At 40.2% G+C, this 17,183-nt stretch overlaps 2 protein-coding genes and 2 non-coding genes across 7 annotated transcripts in view; 1 reads left to right on the forward strand and 3 right to left on the reverse strand.

The window, feature by feature from the left end:
• Window positions 1-15,517, forward strand: part of LOC132798972 (protein outspread) — a 69,903-nt gene extending 54,386 nt beyond the window's left edge. Inside the window, exons 1-10 of one of the 4 annotated variants that reach the window (XM_060811025.1) lie at window positions 4,393-4,443; window positions 4,609-4,674; window positions 4,736-5,309; window positions 9,577-12,371; window positions 12,432-12,566; window positions 12,835-12,974; window positions 13,044-13,193; window positions 13,261-13,372; window positions 13,594-13,927; window positions 14,318-15,516. In XM_060811025.1, coding sequence (XP_060667008.1) covers window positions 4,408-4,443; window positions 4,609-4,674; window positions 4,736-5,309; window positions 9,577-12,371; window positions 12,432-12,566; window positions 12,835-12,974; window positions 13,044-13,193; window positions 13,261-13,372; window positions 13,594-13,927; window positions 14,318-14,595 — 4,620 coding nt within the window. In that variant the 5' untranslated portion in view covers window positions 4,393-4,407 and the 3' untranslated portion in view covers window positions 14,596-15,516. Of the gene's footprint in view, window positions 1-4,392; window positions 4,444-4,608; window positions 4,675-4,735; window positions 5,310-9,576; window positions 12,372-12,431; window positions 12,567-12,834; window positions 12,975-13,043; window positions 13,194-13,260; window positions 13,373-13,593; window positions 13,928-14,317 lie in introns of those variants that run through there. The other 3 variants (XM_060811023.1, XM_060811024.1, XM_060811026.1) reach the window with 3 other exon arrangements.
• LOC132798976 (alcohol dehydrogenase) lies at window positions 74-1,977 on the reverse strand. Its single transcript, XM_060811032.1, has 4 exons — window positions 1,887-1,977; window positions 1,086-1,221; window positions 604-1,008; window positions 74-527 (listed from the first exon to the last, which is right to left on the reverse strand). Exons 2-4 carry the CDS (start codon window positions 1,176-1,178, stop codon window positions 261-263), a joined length of 765 nt encoding a protein of 254 aa, XP_060667015.1. The 5' UTR covers window positions 1,179-1,221; window positions 1,887-1,977; the 3' UTR covers window positions 74-260.
• Window positions 15,518-15,591: 74 nt separating the features above from the next.
• Trnap-agg (transfer RNA proline (anticodon AGG)) lies at window positions 15,592-15,663 on the reverse strand. The gene has a single exon. It is a non-coding gene; the product is annotated as a tRNA-Pro (tRNA).
• A 373-nt stretch (window positions 15,664-16,036) lies between these two features.
• On the reverse strand, window positions 16,037-16,108 carry Trnap-agg (transfer RNA proline (anticodon AGG)). Its single transcript has one exon. It is a non-coding gene; the product is annotated as a tRNA-Pro (tRNA).
• Window positions 16,109-17,183: the final 1,075 nt, after the last annotated feature.

A 17,183-nucleotide genomic window follows, 5' to 3' on the forward strand; every position in this document is an offset into this window, starting at 1 on the left:
CTTTAAGTGGAGCAAGCAACCCATCTAGTCCATTTTTTTATCTATTTAATTAATTGAGCACACTTATCTCGTATTTGTTGTTTGAATTTCATGGATTTTTTTATTATGTTTATTATCATATTCAAAATACAATAGAACGTAGTGAACGATTCGAACCGAATTAAAAACGAGTGGAACGCGAGATACGTGAATATTTACAATATATGTTATAACCTTAACCTACTGCGCAATAATGATTTGCTCTAAACTGCCTAAACACTTTAGATGCCAGAGTCCCAGTGCTTGGTCCAGTTGACGGGGTCCAAACGACCCAAGTCCAGTTTCCAGATGGCACCATTCTGGTTAGCCTCAATTGCCTTGACAAAGTTCTGGGCGCATTGGAGAGTAGTCTGAGTGGGATGCTCATCCAACAGCTCGGCAACGCGAGGCTCCACATCGAGCCAAGAGTTGAATTTGTGGACCAGAGTTGTCTTGGTAATACCAGGGTTGATGGAGTAGGCAGTCACTCCAGTAATAGGGGCCAGTTTCTGTATGAAGAATATTTCATTGTATACTCTGAAGTTTAAAAAAACAGCCCTAGAATTCCTGATATATGATACTTACAGCCAATGAGCTGGTGAAGCTGACAACAGCCGCCTTGGAGGCTGAGTAAACGGGCACCTGGTAGATGGCGTTGAATCCAGTCACTGAGCAGATGTTGGCAATAACGCCGCCTGGGCCGCCCTTGCGCTTGTCCCAGAACTCCAGAATGGCGGTCGTGGTGTTGACCAGACCGGTGAAATTGACGGCAATGGTGCGTTCGATTTGATGATCGTCAAGGATGCCGGCGCCATTGATCAAGAGATCAACAGTCTTGAGCTGGGCAAACACAGTGGTGAGGAGCTTGGTGGTCTCCGCCAGCGGAACAGTAACATCATAAGGATAGAAGGTAACGGTAACCTTAGGATTGATTGCCTTCAGCTCGGCAATGGCCGCGGGGTTCTCAATACGATCCAAGATCACCAGGTTCTAAAATACCATAAGGTGCGGAGAATTTTCATGAAGGACACATTCACAGTGACGTCTGGAAAGTGTGCAACACTTACCTTGGGGCCGCTCTTGACGATCTCCCGGCTCGTGTCCAGACCAATGCCTCCCAGACCGGCGACGAAGATGATGTTCTTGTTAGCGATTGCCATTCTGAATTTGTTTTGCGTATTTTCAACTGAGCACCTGTATGGGCTGAGAATGAAGAACTGTATGTTAGATTCGCTAGACGAAGTCTTCTATTTATAGCTGAAATAGTTCTCTATAGATTTCCGAGTGGCTCCCGTACCGTCTCGTTTGCAAACGGCTTATCACTGCCGACGCGTGTTGTCGGCAGAGATGTCTACAGCGCAGCAGACGTCGACTGCGATGTTCAGTGCGTCGTCGACGTCGACGTCAACGTTGTCGATGTCACCGTCAGCTGCTGTCGTATGTTTACGTATGTTTTTGTTTCGTTTGTTTTGGTTTTTTTCCAGTCAACTTTTCGCCGGCTTTATATAGCCGCATGGCGTATATATTTAGTTTTATTTATTATGCTCGTGTGCGTTTGCCCATTTTTCGGTTGCTGTTCGCGGGTAGAATGATTCTTAAGTCGTTTTGATGTAGATTGCAGGTGGGATTGCCCATCTATCGACTGATAAAGGTTCTAGCCCTCAATTGCGATTATAATTGCGATTAATTGTCCTTCTGTGCAACACATATACTCCTCTTTAAATGCCCCTTGCGAGGCCTTATCTAATTATAAACCACTGACATATCTAGTCTGCACGCGCCACATTTTCGACTAGTTTATCGCACTCATATCTTATGTTAGATGAAGGAACACATGGCACTGTGCTAGAATAATAATATTTACTTACTTAGCTTAGATTATGAGTCCGGTCTAACTGCCTTCAAAGTGCTGACAATAATCGTTTGCCTCAGAGCAAGTAACGGCTTAAATACGCCCAAGTCCAAGCCGCTATCCAAGTCGGGCATACACACAAGCATACTTTGTATATACATATGTGTGCATGTATAATGTAATGTGCAAGTGTAAAACGAAAACAAACAAACGATATGAAACATGGAGGGATGAGAGAAGGAGAGAGAGATAGATAGACAGAAGGAAAGACTGAGAGTACATAAATAGCAGCACGCTTGTAGATCTGACCTTCGCTGAAAGTCAAATCAATAGACGTAGGCAAGATGTTTTGCTTTGTTGTGGTCACAAATTGAACATCGGCTCATTTGCATAGCCGAGCAGCACTTCGTTAGGTTGGCTGGGGGCATCAAGACGGGTATCAGCATGCTTGGCCTCTCACTAGTTTAACACATACTCAGACAGGCAAAGACAGACTGTGTGGTGAGGAGACCACACAAACACACACACGAGCACACAGAGAGACACACCCGCACACACCTTCTCTCCCCGCTGAAACGCATCCCATCAGGCTGCCTTAAATTGCCGAGCCCACAGTCGCCAAAGAGCGCAAAAAATAAATTTGCCATGTGCATGGAGAGATCAGTCTTAACCCTAATAAATTCTGGTTTAATTGACTTATTATAGAAATAAAATATATTAGCTTTAATTCCTTATGTATTCATTTTTGTAAAAACTATATTTAATCTTGATATCTTTATAAAGTGAATCAAAGTAATAGAAGCTCAGCAACCGTAATAGGGTTAAAGAAACTATACTGGATTGTAGAATAAAGCAATAGACACTTAGAAAGAGATAGAACGCGGAAAAATGTTAAATAGACGCAGAATACACGAGCAAGGAAAAATCGTGCAAAGACTCTACAAAAATGAGATACCCTAACACAACAAATTGCCTAGGTAAATTGGATTTATAATCACTCTGGTTGAATCAATTTACTAGACCCTCCTAAAGAGTATAAAAATAAAACTTGTTTACAATCTGTGATATAAATGAGTCGAAAGAGTGGGCTCGTGTTGCCTGTTTTGTTTATACATATGAGAGATATGCTTGTAAATAGAATGGGCAGCAGATTAAATACTATATACGCACTTCAAGTGTAGTTAAGTAAATTTATTGGTCTTTTATGCAGAGCACATCATATGGCATTTTAAAATGATCTACACATTCTATATCGCATGTTATTGCCATAAAGTATATTAAACAGTATCGCAACATAAAATTTCAATATATAAATGCTTTCTTTCTCTTAGCAACACTTTTGGCCATTTGCATCGTGCAGAGCCATGAGCTTCGAGCTATGTAATCGACTGATTGAGACCCAAAAGAAACCTCAGACGTCTGGCGGCGATATGGGTTCTTATCAGCCGCGAGCGGTTGCCGAAAATCGTTGCCGAACTACACTCTTTAACATTATTTTGACCCATCCGATATTATATATTATTAGAAAGTGTTTGTCATATATGTTCTCATTTATATATTAATCAATGAGTGAAGTAATTATTATAATCAGTATTGAGATTAGCCCTAATTAGTATTCAGACACTAAAGGCTGCACTTAATGCCCCTTTTAAGCAGCACATGTGTATTGCCACATTTTTAGCCATAGCAACTGAGCTATATTATATTCCAAATAATTAAATTTACATTGAAAATTGCATACTCGTAATCAATCATTCCCAATAGTACATACCGAGAGTTATCAGCATTAGTTTCCTTATTATACATAGTTGATTAGTAGATTAATATATTTTTTCGAAAATTTAGTGAGCAATATTTCTAGAAGTTATTTTAAATATGTTTGCTCAGACTGTATTAGTTTTCAATGGACTTACCATCTTTCGGGAATAAATAACATATGATAATATTTGGATATTACGCTGAAAAGGAGGCAAAAAAAAACTTTCTTTGAATTCATATTTTAGGCGATAGGCTGGCAATGAATGCTCACCAACTTGGCGAATAGTAATTGTTTAAAAATAAATCACTCGACACACCTCACACGGACACGCCCATATTCACACGAATACATGTATATACTTGGAATTATTTGAATAGTTTGTTGTGCTTTTAATGTGGGAGGCAGGAAAATCAAGTTATATATGGAATACAGTTTAGGAACGAACTAAAAGACGATGCAACATTTCAATGTCATCTTTTTGAATCTTTGGCTTAATTTGTGTTGACTTTTAGCAATTTGCATAAATATCACCATCACTGCAATTTTCTGCAGTCCGAGCAGAGACGGTTCTCCGCCTAGGTGTAGACTATGCACCATCTTTGTTGTTGTTGTAATCTTTCGTGACAACAGTAATAATCAAAGTCGTGTTAAGATAAACGTAGGCATTGACTCGCAATTTTGAGAGGGATCGTCAGCAAAAAACCCGATGGCATATGAATGAAATATGAATGCTGATTTCCTCTGTGGAGGCGTTACAACCAAGACCATAGTTATAGGTATGGCTGAGGCTCTGGATATTTGTCTGGCTCTGGCTGTGAGTAAGGCACCACATGGTAATATATTACCATAATAATAGTAAAAATTAATAATTGTGATAATTGATAAAAATCGACAGAACATTTTTTATAATCTAATTATTTCACATTTTGAGACTTCGTTATAAATAACAAACAATTTTTCCATTTATTCACCATTTTAGCGTTGGCAGAGACGGTGGTTTGTGCTTTATGACGATGGAGAGCTCACTTACTCAGTGGATGACTTTGTAAGTAAACAGTAAACTTACTATTTATTTGAAACATTTTAAACCAAAATCTTCTGTGTAGCCCGAGACGGTGCCACAGGCTTGCATTGATATGACCAAAGTTATGGAAGTAAGCAGCGCGGAGGAAGTAACCGGCCACACAAACTCCATTGCCATAACAGCGCCGGAGCGAGTGACTTATGTGAAGGGCATCAACTCAGAGGAATCGCAATGGTGGCTGAATATATTGACAGCGTTTCCAAAGTCGAAGGGTCGTCACAAGCGGAGTACCACATTGCCGGGTGGTCAGATCAATTGTCTTCGCCAATCCGCCAATGTAGACTTGGCGATCAAGTTGGGAAATCGCCATAGTTCATATCACAAGGATACGCTGACGTCCTCACAGTCCGCGTCAAGTTTGATTGGTAATCTTGATTGTCCCAGTTCAAGAAACTCAACACCCAATGATGATGAAGATGATGGTGTTGAAACTGGGGAGGACGAAGATGAGGATGATGACGAAAATGACAATGGTGATGATGATGAGGAGCAACAAGTGTCAACGTCCCGAAAAGCCAAAGTCACATCATCATCTAGCAGCATCGGAGGACAGGACGAGAACAATCGCAATGCAGGCAACGAAATTACAAATCGAGGTATGAAACTCTATTTTGATAAAATTAAAAATCATTCATACCCGAAAAATACAAAAATATACCGAAGGCTTGTTTGGTATATCAACATACTTTAACATCATAAATACTCCACTGCTAAAAATCTAAAAAAAATAACAAGTGCTATCGAAAAAAAACTGGCATGGCTATAACGCCTCAGTTGTTGACGCTGATCAAAAATATATAAACTTTATGGCGTCGGAAATACTTCCTTCTGATTTGATAATGATAATATCTACCCTTTGGGTAGCGGGTACACAAGGAATATATATATATATATATATTATATATTTATATATATATATATATATATATATATATATATATATAATGGAACAGTTGGTCAAGGATCTCTTTGTATTGAGGCCAACTAAAATACAGCAACGAGTTCATATAAACATGTATTAAGAAGATGATAAAGCGACTTTTACTTTTGCCTCAAAGCCTATATTTGCACAATCTGCATCATGATTGTGATTTTATTTTTCTCCCCCCATCTCTCTTCTGCTTAAGCCCCACCCTTCGCAGGCTGTTTTAGTATTTAGTTGTTGTATTTTGCCTTTTTCACATTTTGCTGGCCTCTTTGCACCGACTGTTATAATTTTTATGATCATTTATGGCTTCAAGCAATCAAAATTATCAACCAGAAGGGCCCAGACACATTCTCAGCTGGGTGGCATAAGGGCGGCGGTTGCGGCGGTAGATGCTTTCCTGATTGGCAAAGAGGGCAATGCGGAGCAGCTAGTTAAATCCGCAGCTACAAAATTAACCTTGAATTCGCACAGTTACCACAACAACAACAATAATAGGCACAAACGTGCAGGGCCAGCTTCTCCCCAGATCCCTACTTAATGGTAGGCTTCATAAATTTTCTTTAGATCCAACAGACGGACAGACAGATGCACACACTTACGAGTATTTGCGAGTCTTTCTTCTACCTCATAGCTTATGCCCAAATGGCCCAAAAGGGGTTTCAGAAGGGTCTCAGCTCAGCTCAGCTCAGGTTGCTTCAGAACTGACTCGCTGACCGAGCTGAGTCTCGTAATTGCAGATACTGTGAATGTTCTCACATGCATTGCTGCAGGATACTTGTTCATGGAAAAATGATATTCACGCTTAAATTATAGTGTATCCGCCAAACATACTCATACCTTCTGATGCCCCAAAAATACGTACGCATAGCGTTATATGATTCATATGAGTTTTAAATTTTTAACATGTCATGAAATGCTAATGCGTTACAAAAACAAAATTAACAATTTAAACTCGATCTATTTACAAGTTATTATTCGTGAATCGATATAATGCTTATTGCAATTTTCAAATCGTTTGCTTCACATTTTCCATCTTTCATTGGGTTCTTTGATAACTCAAAGACAATTCCATTTCTATTTTGTGTCCTATTCCAAATATTAAGTTTATTATTACTATCACCTGCTCTATCGTTTATTACTACTGAAAGCAGTTTTATGAATTGTTCAGCTGACACAAACTTATTATTTTCCATCAGAGAGCCAAATTGCCCAGCAAATGAGGCAATTTATTGACCTAGACAGAAGCTTTCTGGCTACATTCGCGATGAAAGAGCACTTTGAAAATGCACAACGACAAAGATTGTAAACTGTCTTCACCTAATGTCCTCGGGGCTTGCGGCTGTCTTAGGCGGCCCATACTGAAACTGATATACAAACTCTTGACATACACATAAGAACATACATTTGTATAAATGAATGCATATATGTCTGTATGTTTCTCGCTGAAGCTGGCATTTCTAGATAGTCCTCCGCCCTATACATTTCCGTAGACCGGGATGCATGTGGCCAGTTGGAAGTTGTAATGGGCGAGATTCACGGCAGTTGCCACAAAGTGAATAATTACAGTACTAATATATCTTGGCGTGCTGCAAACCTTAATTGAGGGGGTAGAGCGATAGAGAATGGATTTTTCGAATGTTGATTGCTCTCAAAAGTCGGATGACTAGAATACCATAGAATGTAGGATCATTCTGAAACTTGAAATTTTAAGAAATCTTTGCTAAATCAAAACGTACTTTGTGAACATAATGCATCAAGTTTTGGATTACACTGCCAATAGAAACTGGCATCGATAGTTCAATATCTGAATTGAGACGAAGAGTACAAAGATGGCGAATACTATGACCAAAGACACGCTTTTTATAATTTACGAGAGACCCCAGAGACTCAAAAGAGTTGCCGGCTTGGCATCGCAGCAAGCAATAAATATTCATAAGTGCAAAAACTCCGTTCCTGCCCAAGAAGCTCTGGCGCTCAATTTATGCATCGATCCAGTCAGTTAGAAATTATTCAAAGTCATCATGTGAGCTGCCCAAGGTGAGGAGAGTGAAGAATGAAGCATGGAGTATGGAGTATGTAGTATAGATGTAAGTGGCATGGGTTAGATTCTTGCAAAAGCAATTTTCGCTTTCATTTCGTTTCATTGCCTCAAAAGATGCTAGCTTAGAACATGGCAAATGGTTTTATTTATTTATTATGAAAAGGCGGAGTTGTTTTGTAAGTTACAGGAAGCACTTGGCCATGATTAAGTGGGTTCCTTAGTTTGTCGTAATGGTCGATATAATTAATCAAATATGCTTAATTAAAAAATATCAGGAGAAAGAGAAAGGACGCGTCTTTTAACCATTTGCAATATTTACGGAGTCCACTCAATCAATCATAAACTCATTTCCTCAAAATTAAATGCTGGTATCAAATCATTGAAAATAATATCATTCGATTGTGAAACTTTAGCCACACATCCGCCAATAAAGCTCGCAATTAAAGAATTCAAATCAATCTTGAGTACACTTTTCAATGGAATGGTGAGAGTAAAATAGCTTCGGCTTTAACTTGACAGTAAATCGTCGAAGCAGTATCTCTCCTCCGTCTTCCATCCAAGAGGCCTAGCCTGCCTGAATGCCAGTGTGTATAATATCATAAGCATTATAAATTCCATTGCAGACATACTGGACATACTCATAGCTTTTCGGGCTGAGTATAATCAGTGATGGCGTCGTGGTCCCCTTACCAGCCCCAGTTTTCAATTCCTGCCAGTCTCTGTCTGTGTCCCTGTCCCTGCCCTGTCGTGTCGTGTTATTTAAGCAAGTGACTGGGGACCAACAAGTCGGCCAATTAAAGGTATAGAGCTCAGCATTTAGCACAGTAACCTTGAACCTGCTAGGTGAGTCAGTCACTCAGTCAGTCACTCAGTCAGTCAAAGGAGTTCACACAACCAGCCAGCCAGCATGCCTGATGCTCCATTAGTTATGCTTCCTCTTATGGTTCTTGGCCAACTAATCGAGATAAATGCAGGGAGTTCGATTGGCCGAAATGTCTAAAAATTAAGCTTGCACGCTGCGTTGCTGTTTTCGTCGTGTTGCTCGCTATGAGTGCAACCTGTTCGACTGACCGAATTGTATCGCACTCAAAATCAAAACTCGAACTCAAACTCCGGTCAGTCACGCAGACTCACAAAGATTTTAATGGTCTGTCGGAAATTCGAATCATAATCATAATAAACCTAAACAGGTCTGCCCAGAGGACAAGAACAGCTTTGTCTAAATATATATTTTGTAATCATACATATTTATGGGACAACTTCTTCCCATGGATCCTCAGCTTACTTGAGTGTTAATAAAATTATGTCTCCATCTTGGTCCCTCACCTGCTCAGGTGCTCTCCCTTCAGCTACTTATCGACTCAATCTCCTGACAGACTAGATGAGCAAACTTGTTCGCCTTATCGCACATCACCTGAGGAGGATCCTCTTACCATTCAACTTGTTTTCATCGTTTTATTATATTTGCCCACGAATAACTTAACAGTACTGCGTTTTATGGATTTATGGTTGCCATAAAAAATCGTTAGGGATGGGACTATTCCAATCGACAGGGTCCGCTAAAGGAAATAAGGGCTGTTAACTTATCCTTGTTAGGCCCTCTTTCGTGAGAGTGAAATAAGTTCTTTATATTGTTAAGCTAAGAAATTATTGACATCGAATTAACCTACAAAAATAATAGCTATTCTGGAAAACATTGCAATGACAGCCATAACATTCTTAAAATTTTAAATTTAATGATTATTTGAAAGCGAAATAAACCTTTTATTTTGTAAAATATTTTTATTTTCTTAAATATAAGAGTTAATACCTAATACATAAAAACCTTTAATCGTTACATTAAACAAAAAAACTAGTATTTAATTTGAAACTTATTAAATTTCCCATCTTGCAGGTTGTTTGTTGATCGAGGATATACGGCGGGATGAAAAGTCAATCAAGGATATAGCCAACACAATAACGAACCTAAGTCAACAACAAAGCAAACGCTGGTCCACAATGGCTGTGAACAATGCGTTGAATAATCAACATCAACATCATTACCAATACCATACATCTTGCGACGAGACCGATTTCCAGGTGATGTCCTCGGGCAAATCTCTTAACGTTGGCAGTGAGCCACAGACAATTGTTAATTTAAGGCCAAAGTCACTACCACTAGCCGCTAACTCGACGCCAGCAATTGTGTCAGCAGTAGTCAAGAAGATACCCACGGTACTCGTCTCCCAGCAGCAACAACAACAACACTCATTGAAGCTGTTAAAAGAAGACACCTCGAAGAACAACAAGTCCTCTGGTCGATTAGAACTGCAGTTACAAGTGAAATCGGCCAAGCATTATCAGCATGAACGTGGGGATCCAGATGGTGGCTGCAATCTGGACGAACTGTGCGCCAACTACATGTCCAAATCGGATGAGCTGAGATCGGTTAGCAAGTTAAGCAACAACAGCAACAAGAATGCAGCATCAGCTAATAAGACGTTGGGTAAAAGTGTTGAGGAATCGCTAAATGCCAAAAAGGGCTGGTTAATGAAGCTGGATAACCGAACAGGCGAATGGAGCAAGCATTGGTTCACCTTGAGTGGAGCAGCACTCTTCTATTATCGCGATCCGCTTTGCGAAGAACGCGGCGTTCTCGATGGTGTCCTGGACGTCAACAGCCTATCAACTGTAGTTGAGGAACCTAGTGCCAGTAAGCAGCATGCGTTTCAGCTGATCACTTGGGACAAGCAGCGACTGTTTTTGGCCAGCTTGTCACCCAGTTCACGTAATAGTTGGCTAGCGATCCTGCGGAGTGCGGCAGGTCTGACACAGCAACTAGAGACATCGACGACGACACCAATAGCGACATCATCTGCAGCCATAATAAAGTCCAGCGACATTGAGCAAGATTTTATCAAAGCGCAGTTGCAACAACATTCAACACATCCGCTCAGCTCAAGTCCAGCTACACCTGGAACGCCAGGAACACCGTGTACACCGGCAAATGGACCACATTTCTCGTCGGACGAGGAGTATCGTACTGCATCAGAAGGCGGACGACGTGATAGTTTAGACTGGGGCTCTCCGCTGTCCCCATCTCCTCCCGTTTTACGGAGCTGTCTGCGAAACCGGAGCCTGGCCAGTCTCCACAAGCGCAGTCGAAGCTCACCACCAAGCTCACGCCGCAGCACCGTGGATAGCGTGACAAGCGATGAGCTGTCCCTAATGGCCGTGCCGGAGGAGATTCGACCAGAGCGTGAGCTAAAGCAACAATGCGAGACGCTTCGCACCGAGGCCAAGATAAGAGAGGCACGGATGTCCGAGCTGCTTACAACACTACAACGTACCGAGCAGGAACTCACGGCCCGTCTGCAGGAGCAGCAGCAGCAATTGAATGGAGAACTGACCAGTGCCAAACAGAGTGCTGCGGAGCTGGTCCACACTCTAAGCCTGCAGTTAACAGAGAGCCAGTGTAAGATCAAACAGCTGGAGGATCGTCTGGCCCAGGGGATTGAGGAGAACGAAAGCTTATATAAAAGATTGCGTGATTTCCAAGTGGACAACAACCAAGTGGCCAGTCTGAGCAATCTGCAGCGTCACAAGATGAAGCGCATGGACTCTCTAAGCGATCTAACGACTATTAGCGACATTGATCCCTACTGCTTGCAGAGAGATTCCCTTGCCGAGGAGTACAATGAGTTGCGTACTCGATTCGAAAAGGCAGTCAATGAGATTCGAGCCATGAAGCGAGAACTCAAACAGTCACAGAACCAGTACGATGCTCTGGAACTGATCCAGACAGCACTGCAACAAAAGCTAGAACGCTGCCAGATGGAAGACGGCGCCCAGCTGCAGCTGATGGCAGCACGCATTCAGGATCTGACCATCAAGTACAGCACATCGGAAAGACAAGTACGTGCCTTGAAGCAGAAACTAGCCAAGTCCGAACGAAGACGGTCTCTCTCTCTTAAGGGCAAGGAACAGCTGGAACTGAAATTAAGTGAGCTGCAAAGAGAAACTGTTGAGCATAAGTCCGGCGATTGTAGCACAGCAAGCACCACTGAGTCCAGCGGGGACTCAAGTAGTCAATCATCACCTTTGAATGCGCATCTATTGCAACGCCTGCACAGTCTGGAGCATGTGTTGCTGAACACCAAGGAGCGTCTGGAGCAAAGTCTCAACCAGCTGCAGCAACTGCGTGTTGGTCAGCGCAGCCGTCGATCCGTATCGCCGCTAAATGAACGCAAAGATGGACTCAGGCAGTTGGAACGAGCTCTGGTCGAGACCTGTGTGCTGGTCACCGAGCAGATGGAACTCTCCTGCTTGCAGGAAGCCTGCCACAAGTGCAGCGAACTTCATCAGCGCATTGAGAAGCTGACGACGCTTCATCAACAAACGGAAACAGATTTGCAGCGTAGTGAGCAGCTGCTGGAACAGCGCGAGGGAGAACTAGCGATCTCATTGGAGAAATGTGCCAGCCAGGAGAATGAGCAGCAAGTTTTGCTGCAACAGCGTAATGAGCTCAGCGATGAACTGGGTCGGCAACAGGAGCGCTGCAAACGACTTGAGAAGCGTCTTGATCTTCTGGAAAGGGAGCACGGCAAGCAACTTGAGTGCCTCCGCGAGGTATACCGTCATGAGCATGACAATGTTGCAGAGGATCAGAGTTTCCGTAAGCGCTACCAGACTGAGATTGAGCAGCTGAGGGTAAATAGGGTCCCCTTTTTGATATCCCCTCGATATTAACGAGAGACACTTTCATTTTAGACACTCTGCGAAAAGGGTCTCAGTGCCATGGAATCATCACATCGCCGACTTATATGCGATATGGAGGAGAAGCACAAGATAGAAATTGATCGATTGCTAGCGGAAAAGGAAACAGCTCTAGCTGAGGAGACACAGGTTTATGTTACTCTCTTGCCATCAGTGCTTTCTATATGACTTAATTATAAGACTCCTTTGACATATTGGTGCCTTACTTTGGGTATCAATATATCAAATATAAATACTACTGATCCATGTTATAGAGCAGGATATATATTTAAAAGAATCATTTTGGCGTTGCTGAAAACAATTCCCGCTCCTGCTTCTATACCTATTGATATTTTTGATAACTGTCTTTCAATTTTCCATTCAAATTCTTTACATCTTAATGATTATAATTCGTTAGGCAACACTGGCCGCTTTGGACGCCATGCGTAAGGCGCATGAGAGTGAGGTGCAACGAGAGGTTTCACGGTTCAAGTCTGAGTTTTTGCATCAGGTGCAACGGGGTGAGCACATGCGAGGAGATGGCGCCAAGCTAAAAGAGTAAGTCGTTTTTACCGCAATGAAATACCCCTAACTTCCATTTTATTCTGAACTCTAAACAACAATCAGAGAGGAGCTCGACGAGTTACGTCTGGAGATACTGTCCTTTTCTGAAAAATATTCCATCAAGTGTGTGGAAAACGCAGCATTGGAGGAGAAGCTGCATCTGGCTAACGGGAAGTTAAGGCATTTTCAGCAAATGCAACAGCTGGAGCTCAGGTAAGTTTCAATCTGACAGAACTGATCAGAGAAACAGAAACTAACCATCATTAATTTCATATCGCAGAAATCAACAATTTCGCGCCCATCTGGCATCTGACGATCCTAGCAGCGATGTGCATTTCGTCCAAGGCCTAACAGCTGGCTCCAAAGACGATGCTTCTTGTGAAGATAGCGAGGTGAGCATTCTTCTGATTATGCGAGTTGGATTTGTGAAGTGTGATTATGCTTAAGTGATTTCTACCTATTGGTAGAAAGACCAATACCTGTGACTAACCCTAATATTAGAGAAAGGACAAACAAGCAACTAACTGAACTTTATTACCATCTTCCACAACACAACACACAACACCACAACAATCAAAACAATCGAATATCAAAATTTCGATCACAAACAAAGCCTGTTCAGTGTGCACCACAAATAATGGTTGATACTCGTACAAACACAACAACAAGAACAAGAACAACGACCACAAGTAAAAGAACAAGAAGAACAACTATAGAACCCCCTGCATCGGGAGTGCCCGAGAAATTGGATCAGAACCTGTTTGTGATACCCTACCATAGGCAAAATCATTGCCAAGTGTCTGCTGCAAGCATACCTGATAGTGGCATTGATATCGTTAATGTCGATAAATTCGATAGAATCGATAACATCGATGAGCTCGTCTATGAACCGTGCTACAAGCCGAGCGATATATTTGCCCTGTATCAGAATCGTTTTTGTTTCCAAGGTAAACGAAATGCATTTCTCGTTTCTAAGTCTCTCCGTTACTTTCTCTCTCTGTCGCTCTCTCTCTCTCTCTCTCTTTCTCTCTTGCTCTCGTACACACTTTGATCACAATACAAAACTCCCACACTCTCCTCAACACAACATAATCCTCCTCTTTCTCATCTATTGTTGCCTTCGTCTTTCACTGTCGCTGTTATTTTGTTTTTGTTTTTGGGTATGGGACATACATACATACATACTAAATATACGTAAGCACATTTCTGTTAGTATTAAGTACTCACCTGTTGGCTTCCACAAAAATAACACAATATTCGTTTTAGAATATAACAGTTAACCAATATCCAGAAATGCACAGTGCTAAACCTTAATGTCTTTTTACGTTTTATTGAAGGTTTGAAAAGCAACTCGACGTTTGGAAAGAATTTAAGAAAATCCACTGCGAGAACATCACCAGCATCATTGTCATCAATATCACCATCACCAGCATCATCATCGTCGTCATCAACATCACCATCAAATGCAGAGACACGAAGAACAGCAACAATAATAGTACAGAGCCCCGTCAAAAAGGGACCCAGTCACAATCGAATCTATAAGACAGATGCCGTTATTAATATTCAACAACAGCAACACGCAGACAATGCAATAAAACAAGAAAAAGCACAATGATCAATGCAATGAAATAACGACAATAATAAAACAAATAACCAAGAGCGAACAACAACAACAGAACCAGTGGAACAACCAAAGAATAATTAGTGCTAATAATAAATAAATAAATAATTTTAATTATTTAACATATAATTAACTAAACCAAATGCAAAAATCAAACAAGAATACACACTTACATGTAAATATGCGAAAATCATTTTATAAATTAACAAAGATGATGTTGGTGATGTTGACAACAACAGCAGCGGAGCAGCAAAGCTTCTTGTAAACTTTACACAGCAAAAGATTGAGTTAAACGCTAACAACGACTGTTCACCCCCTTCCGATGGATATAGGAAGGGACGTTGAGCAATGGAATGACTAATGACAACAGCAACAATAACACAACTCACAACTCACAATAATAACAGTACGTGTATCTGTTATCTGTTATTAGACAAAATAGTTTTTCTTTTGGCAAAAAAGCATTAAATTTATGTATTTATCAACAGCTTTTCTATTATTGAATCTGTAACGTTTACCAGAATTTTCTATGTCCATACAATGTGTCATTTATTTATATAGTGTTTAGATGAATTGAAATCAAATCAAATCGAAGAGCAATAACTAATACATACTATACAACCTAATTGCTCAACTATTGTATTTATGCATCGAAGGCATTGCATGTAACTTGTTGTGTTTATGTCCTTAATACTATATCTAAATTGTTTTGCAGCATGCATATCTTTGCGTATGTGTGTATATATAAATATGTAAATGTAGAACTCTAAATACACATATATACATATTTGTTTTGTTAACCATTGGTATTAATGAAATATTTTACTTCTGATGGAATTTTAAGCTTACCATATTAGTGGCAAATACAATACATTTAATATTATTTAAAATTAAGTCGTTATTTGTGAAACAAAATTAAATAATAAAAAAAATTTATAAAACAATGTCTATAGTTTGTTTGATTACACAATTAAAAAAAGTCTTTCACTTGGGCTCGTCCGGGATTTGAACCCGGGACCTCCCGCACCCTAAGCGGAAATCATACCCCTAGACCAACGAGCCAATTGGATGGTTGGCGGCAACTAAGATATTTAAGGCAAAGGCACCAAAATACTGGTTTTTTCATAAAATGAAAATGACGTTTGTGTTTTATTAATGCTACTATGTAAAATCATATACAACAAATTTAAAAAATGTAAATTTTAAAGAAAAGATATAAATATTAATATTATTATATTAATTTGGCCAATTTTTAATGTAAAGTTAACCAAAACATATTGGCTCGTTGGTCTAGGGGTATGATTTCCGCTTAGGGTGCGGGAGGTCCCGGTTCAAATCCCGGACGAGCCCAAGAGTGATTTATATTTTAAAAAACAGAAACCATTATTTTTTAATTTAAAATTTCCAAAATGTTTATAAAAAAATATTAGCACTTGGGCTCGTCCGGGATTTGAACCCGGGACCTCCCGCACCCTAAGCGGAAATCATACCCCTAGACCAACGAGCCGGTGTTGCGATGGCTGGTCAAAAGTTATTTGATATTACATCTCAAATAGTAAACACTAAATTAATTTTATTGTTGTCAAAGTAAAATGAATAACAGAAAACCAAAATAAAGTGTCTTTCTATAAAATTGAAAAAATGTGTATTAAAAAATAATATCTATATTCATATCATGTTTGTATATAGCAAAAATGTAAGAACCAAACATTTTTTTTATGTAATCACACATACATGCGCCTTATAATGAGTTTAAGAAGCTATGCTTGAATAGGGGAAAAGCTAATCGATTCTTTGTTTTTTTTTAACTTTTTAGTCTTTTGTTATTCGGACGCTTTGAGCATATTACGATTGAGGGCTGATAACATAAATTTATACAGCCATTCAACTAATTGACGACGACAACTTTAATGTGTCATCGCATCTTGGGGTATTCAACATGTAGCAAGTAACAAAGTACATGCGACAAGCGACGTGCAACAACAACAACAATTACGTGCCACTTTAACTGCACTAGCATCAGAAAAGCCTCAAATGTTGCTGGCATACTTTTTGTCGAACGAACACTCGCTGCAGAAGGAATTTGGGCTGGTCTCCAGAATTGTTTCTGGTTTAGATTTACGACTGCTGGAATCACAATGCACTTAAACAGATGTAAGTTCCGCAACTATTGCAGTTAAATGGAAATCGAAATTGGGTTTCAGGCGAATCACTTTCAAGTTAAAATTTAGTTTCAGTTGAAGAAAATAGTTCAACGTGGACTTAACAATGTACATTGTATTTACAATTATCAGGCTGCGATATTTACGCATATCAATTTGTAATAAATTGAAATTTCTAAAACACTTTCAACCTTTATTGGATTGCAACTGTATTGTCTTTATTCGCCATTAATTAAAAAAAATGCATGAAAGAGAACAAAATATAGTCAAAAGAAAGTTTCACTATGAGCAAAAACAAATTGAAGGCTAGAATATGGTGGCGAATTTGCAACTCTTTTCGATCAAGATAACGAGCAATTGATGAATTCGCAGCGCCATCGACATACAAACCCAACGTGCCACCGACACACCAAGCCATCG

Source organism: Drosophila nasuta, chromosome 2L, assembly GCF_023558535.2.
Source record: "Drosophila nasuta strain 15112-1781.00 chromosome 2L, ASM2355853v1, whole genome shotgun sequence".
NCBI classification, from domain to species: Eukaryota; Metazoa; Arthropoda; class Insecta; order Diptera; family Drosophilidae; genus Drosophila; species Drosophila nasuta.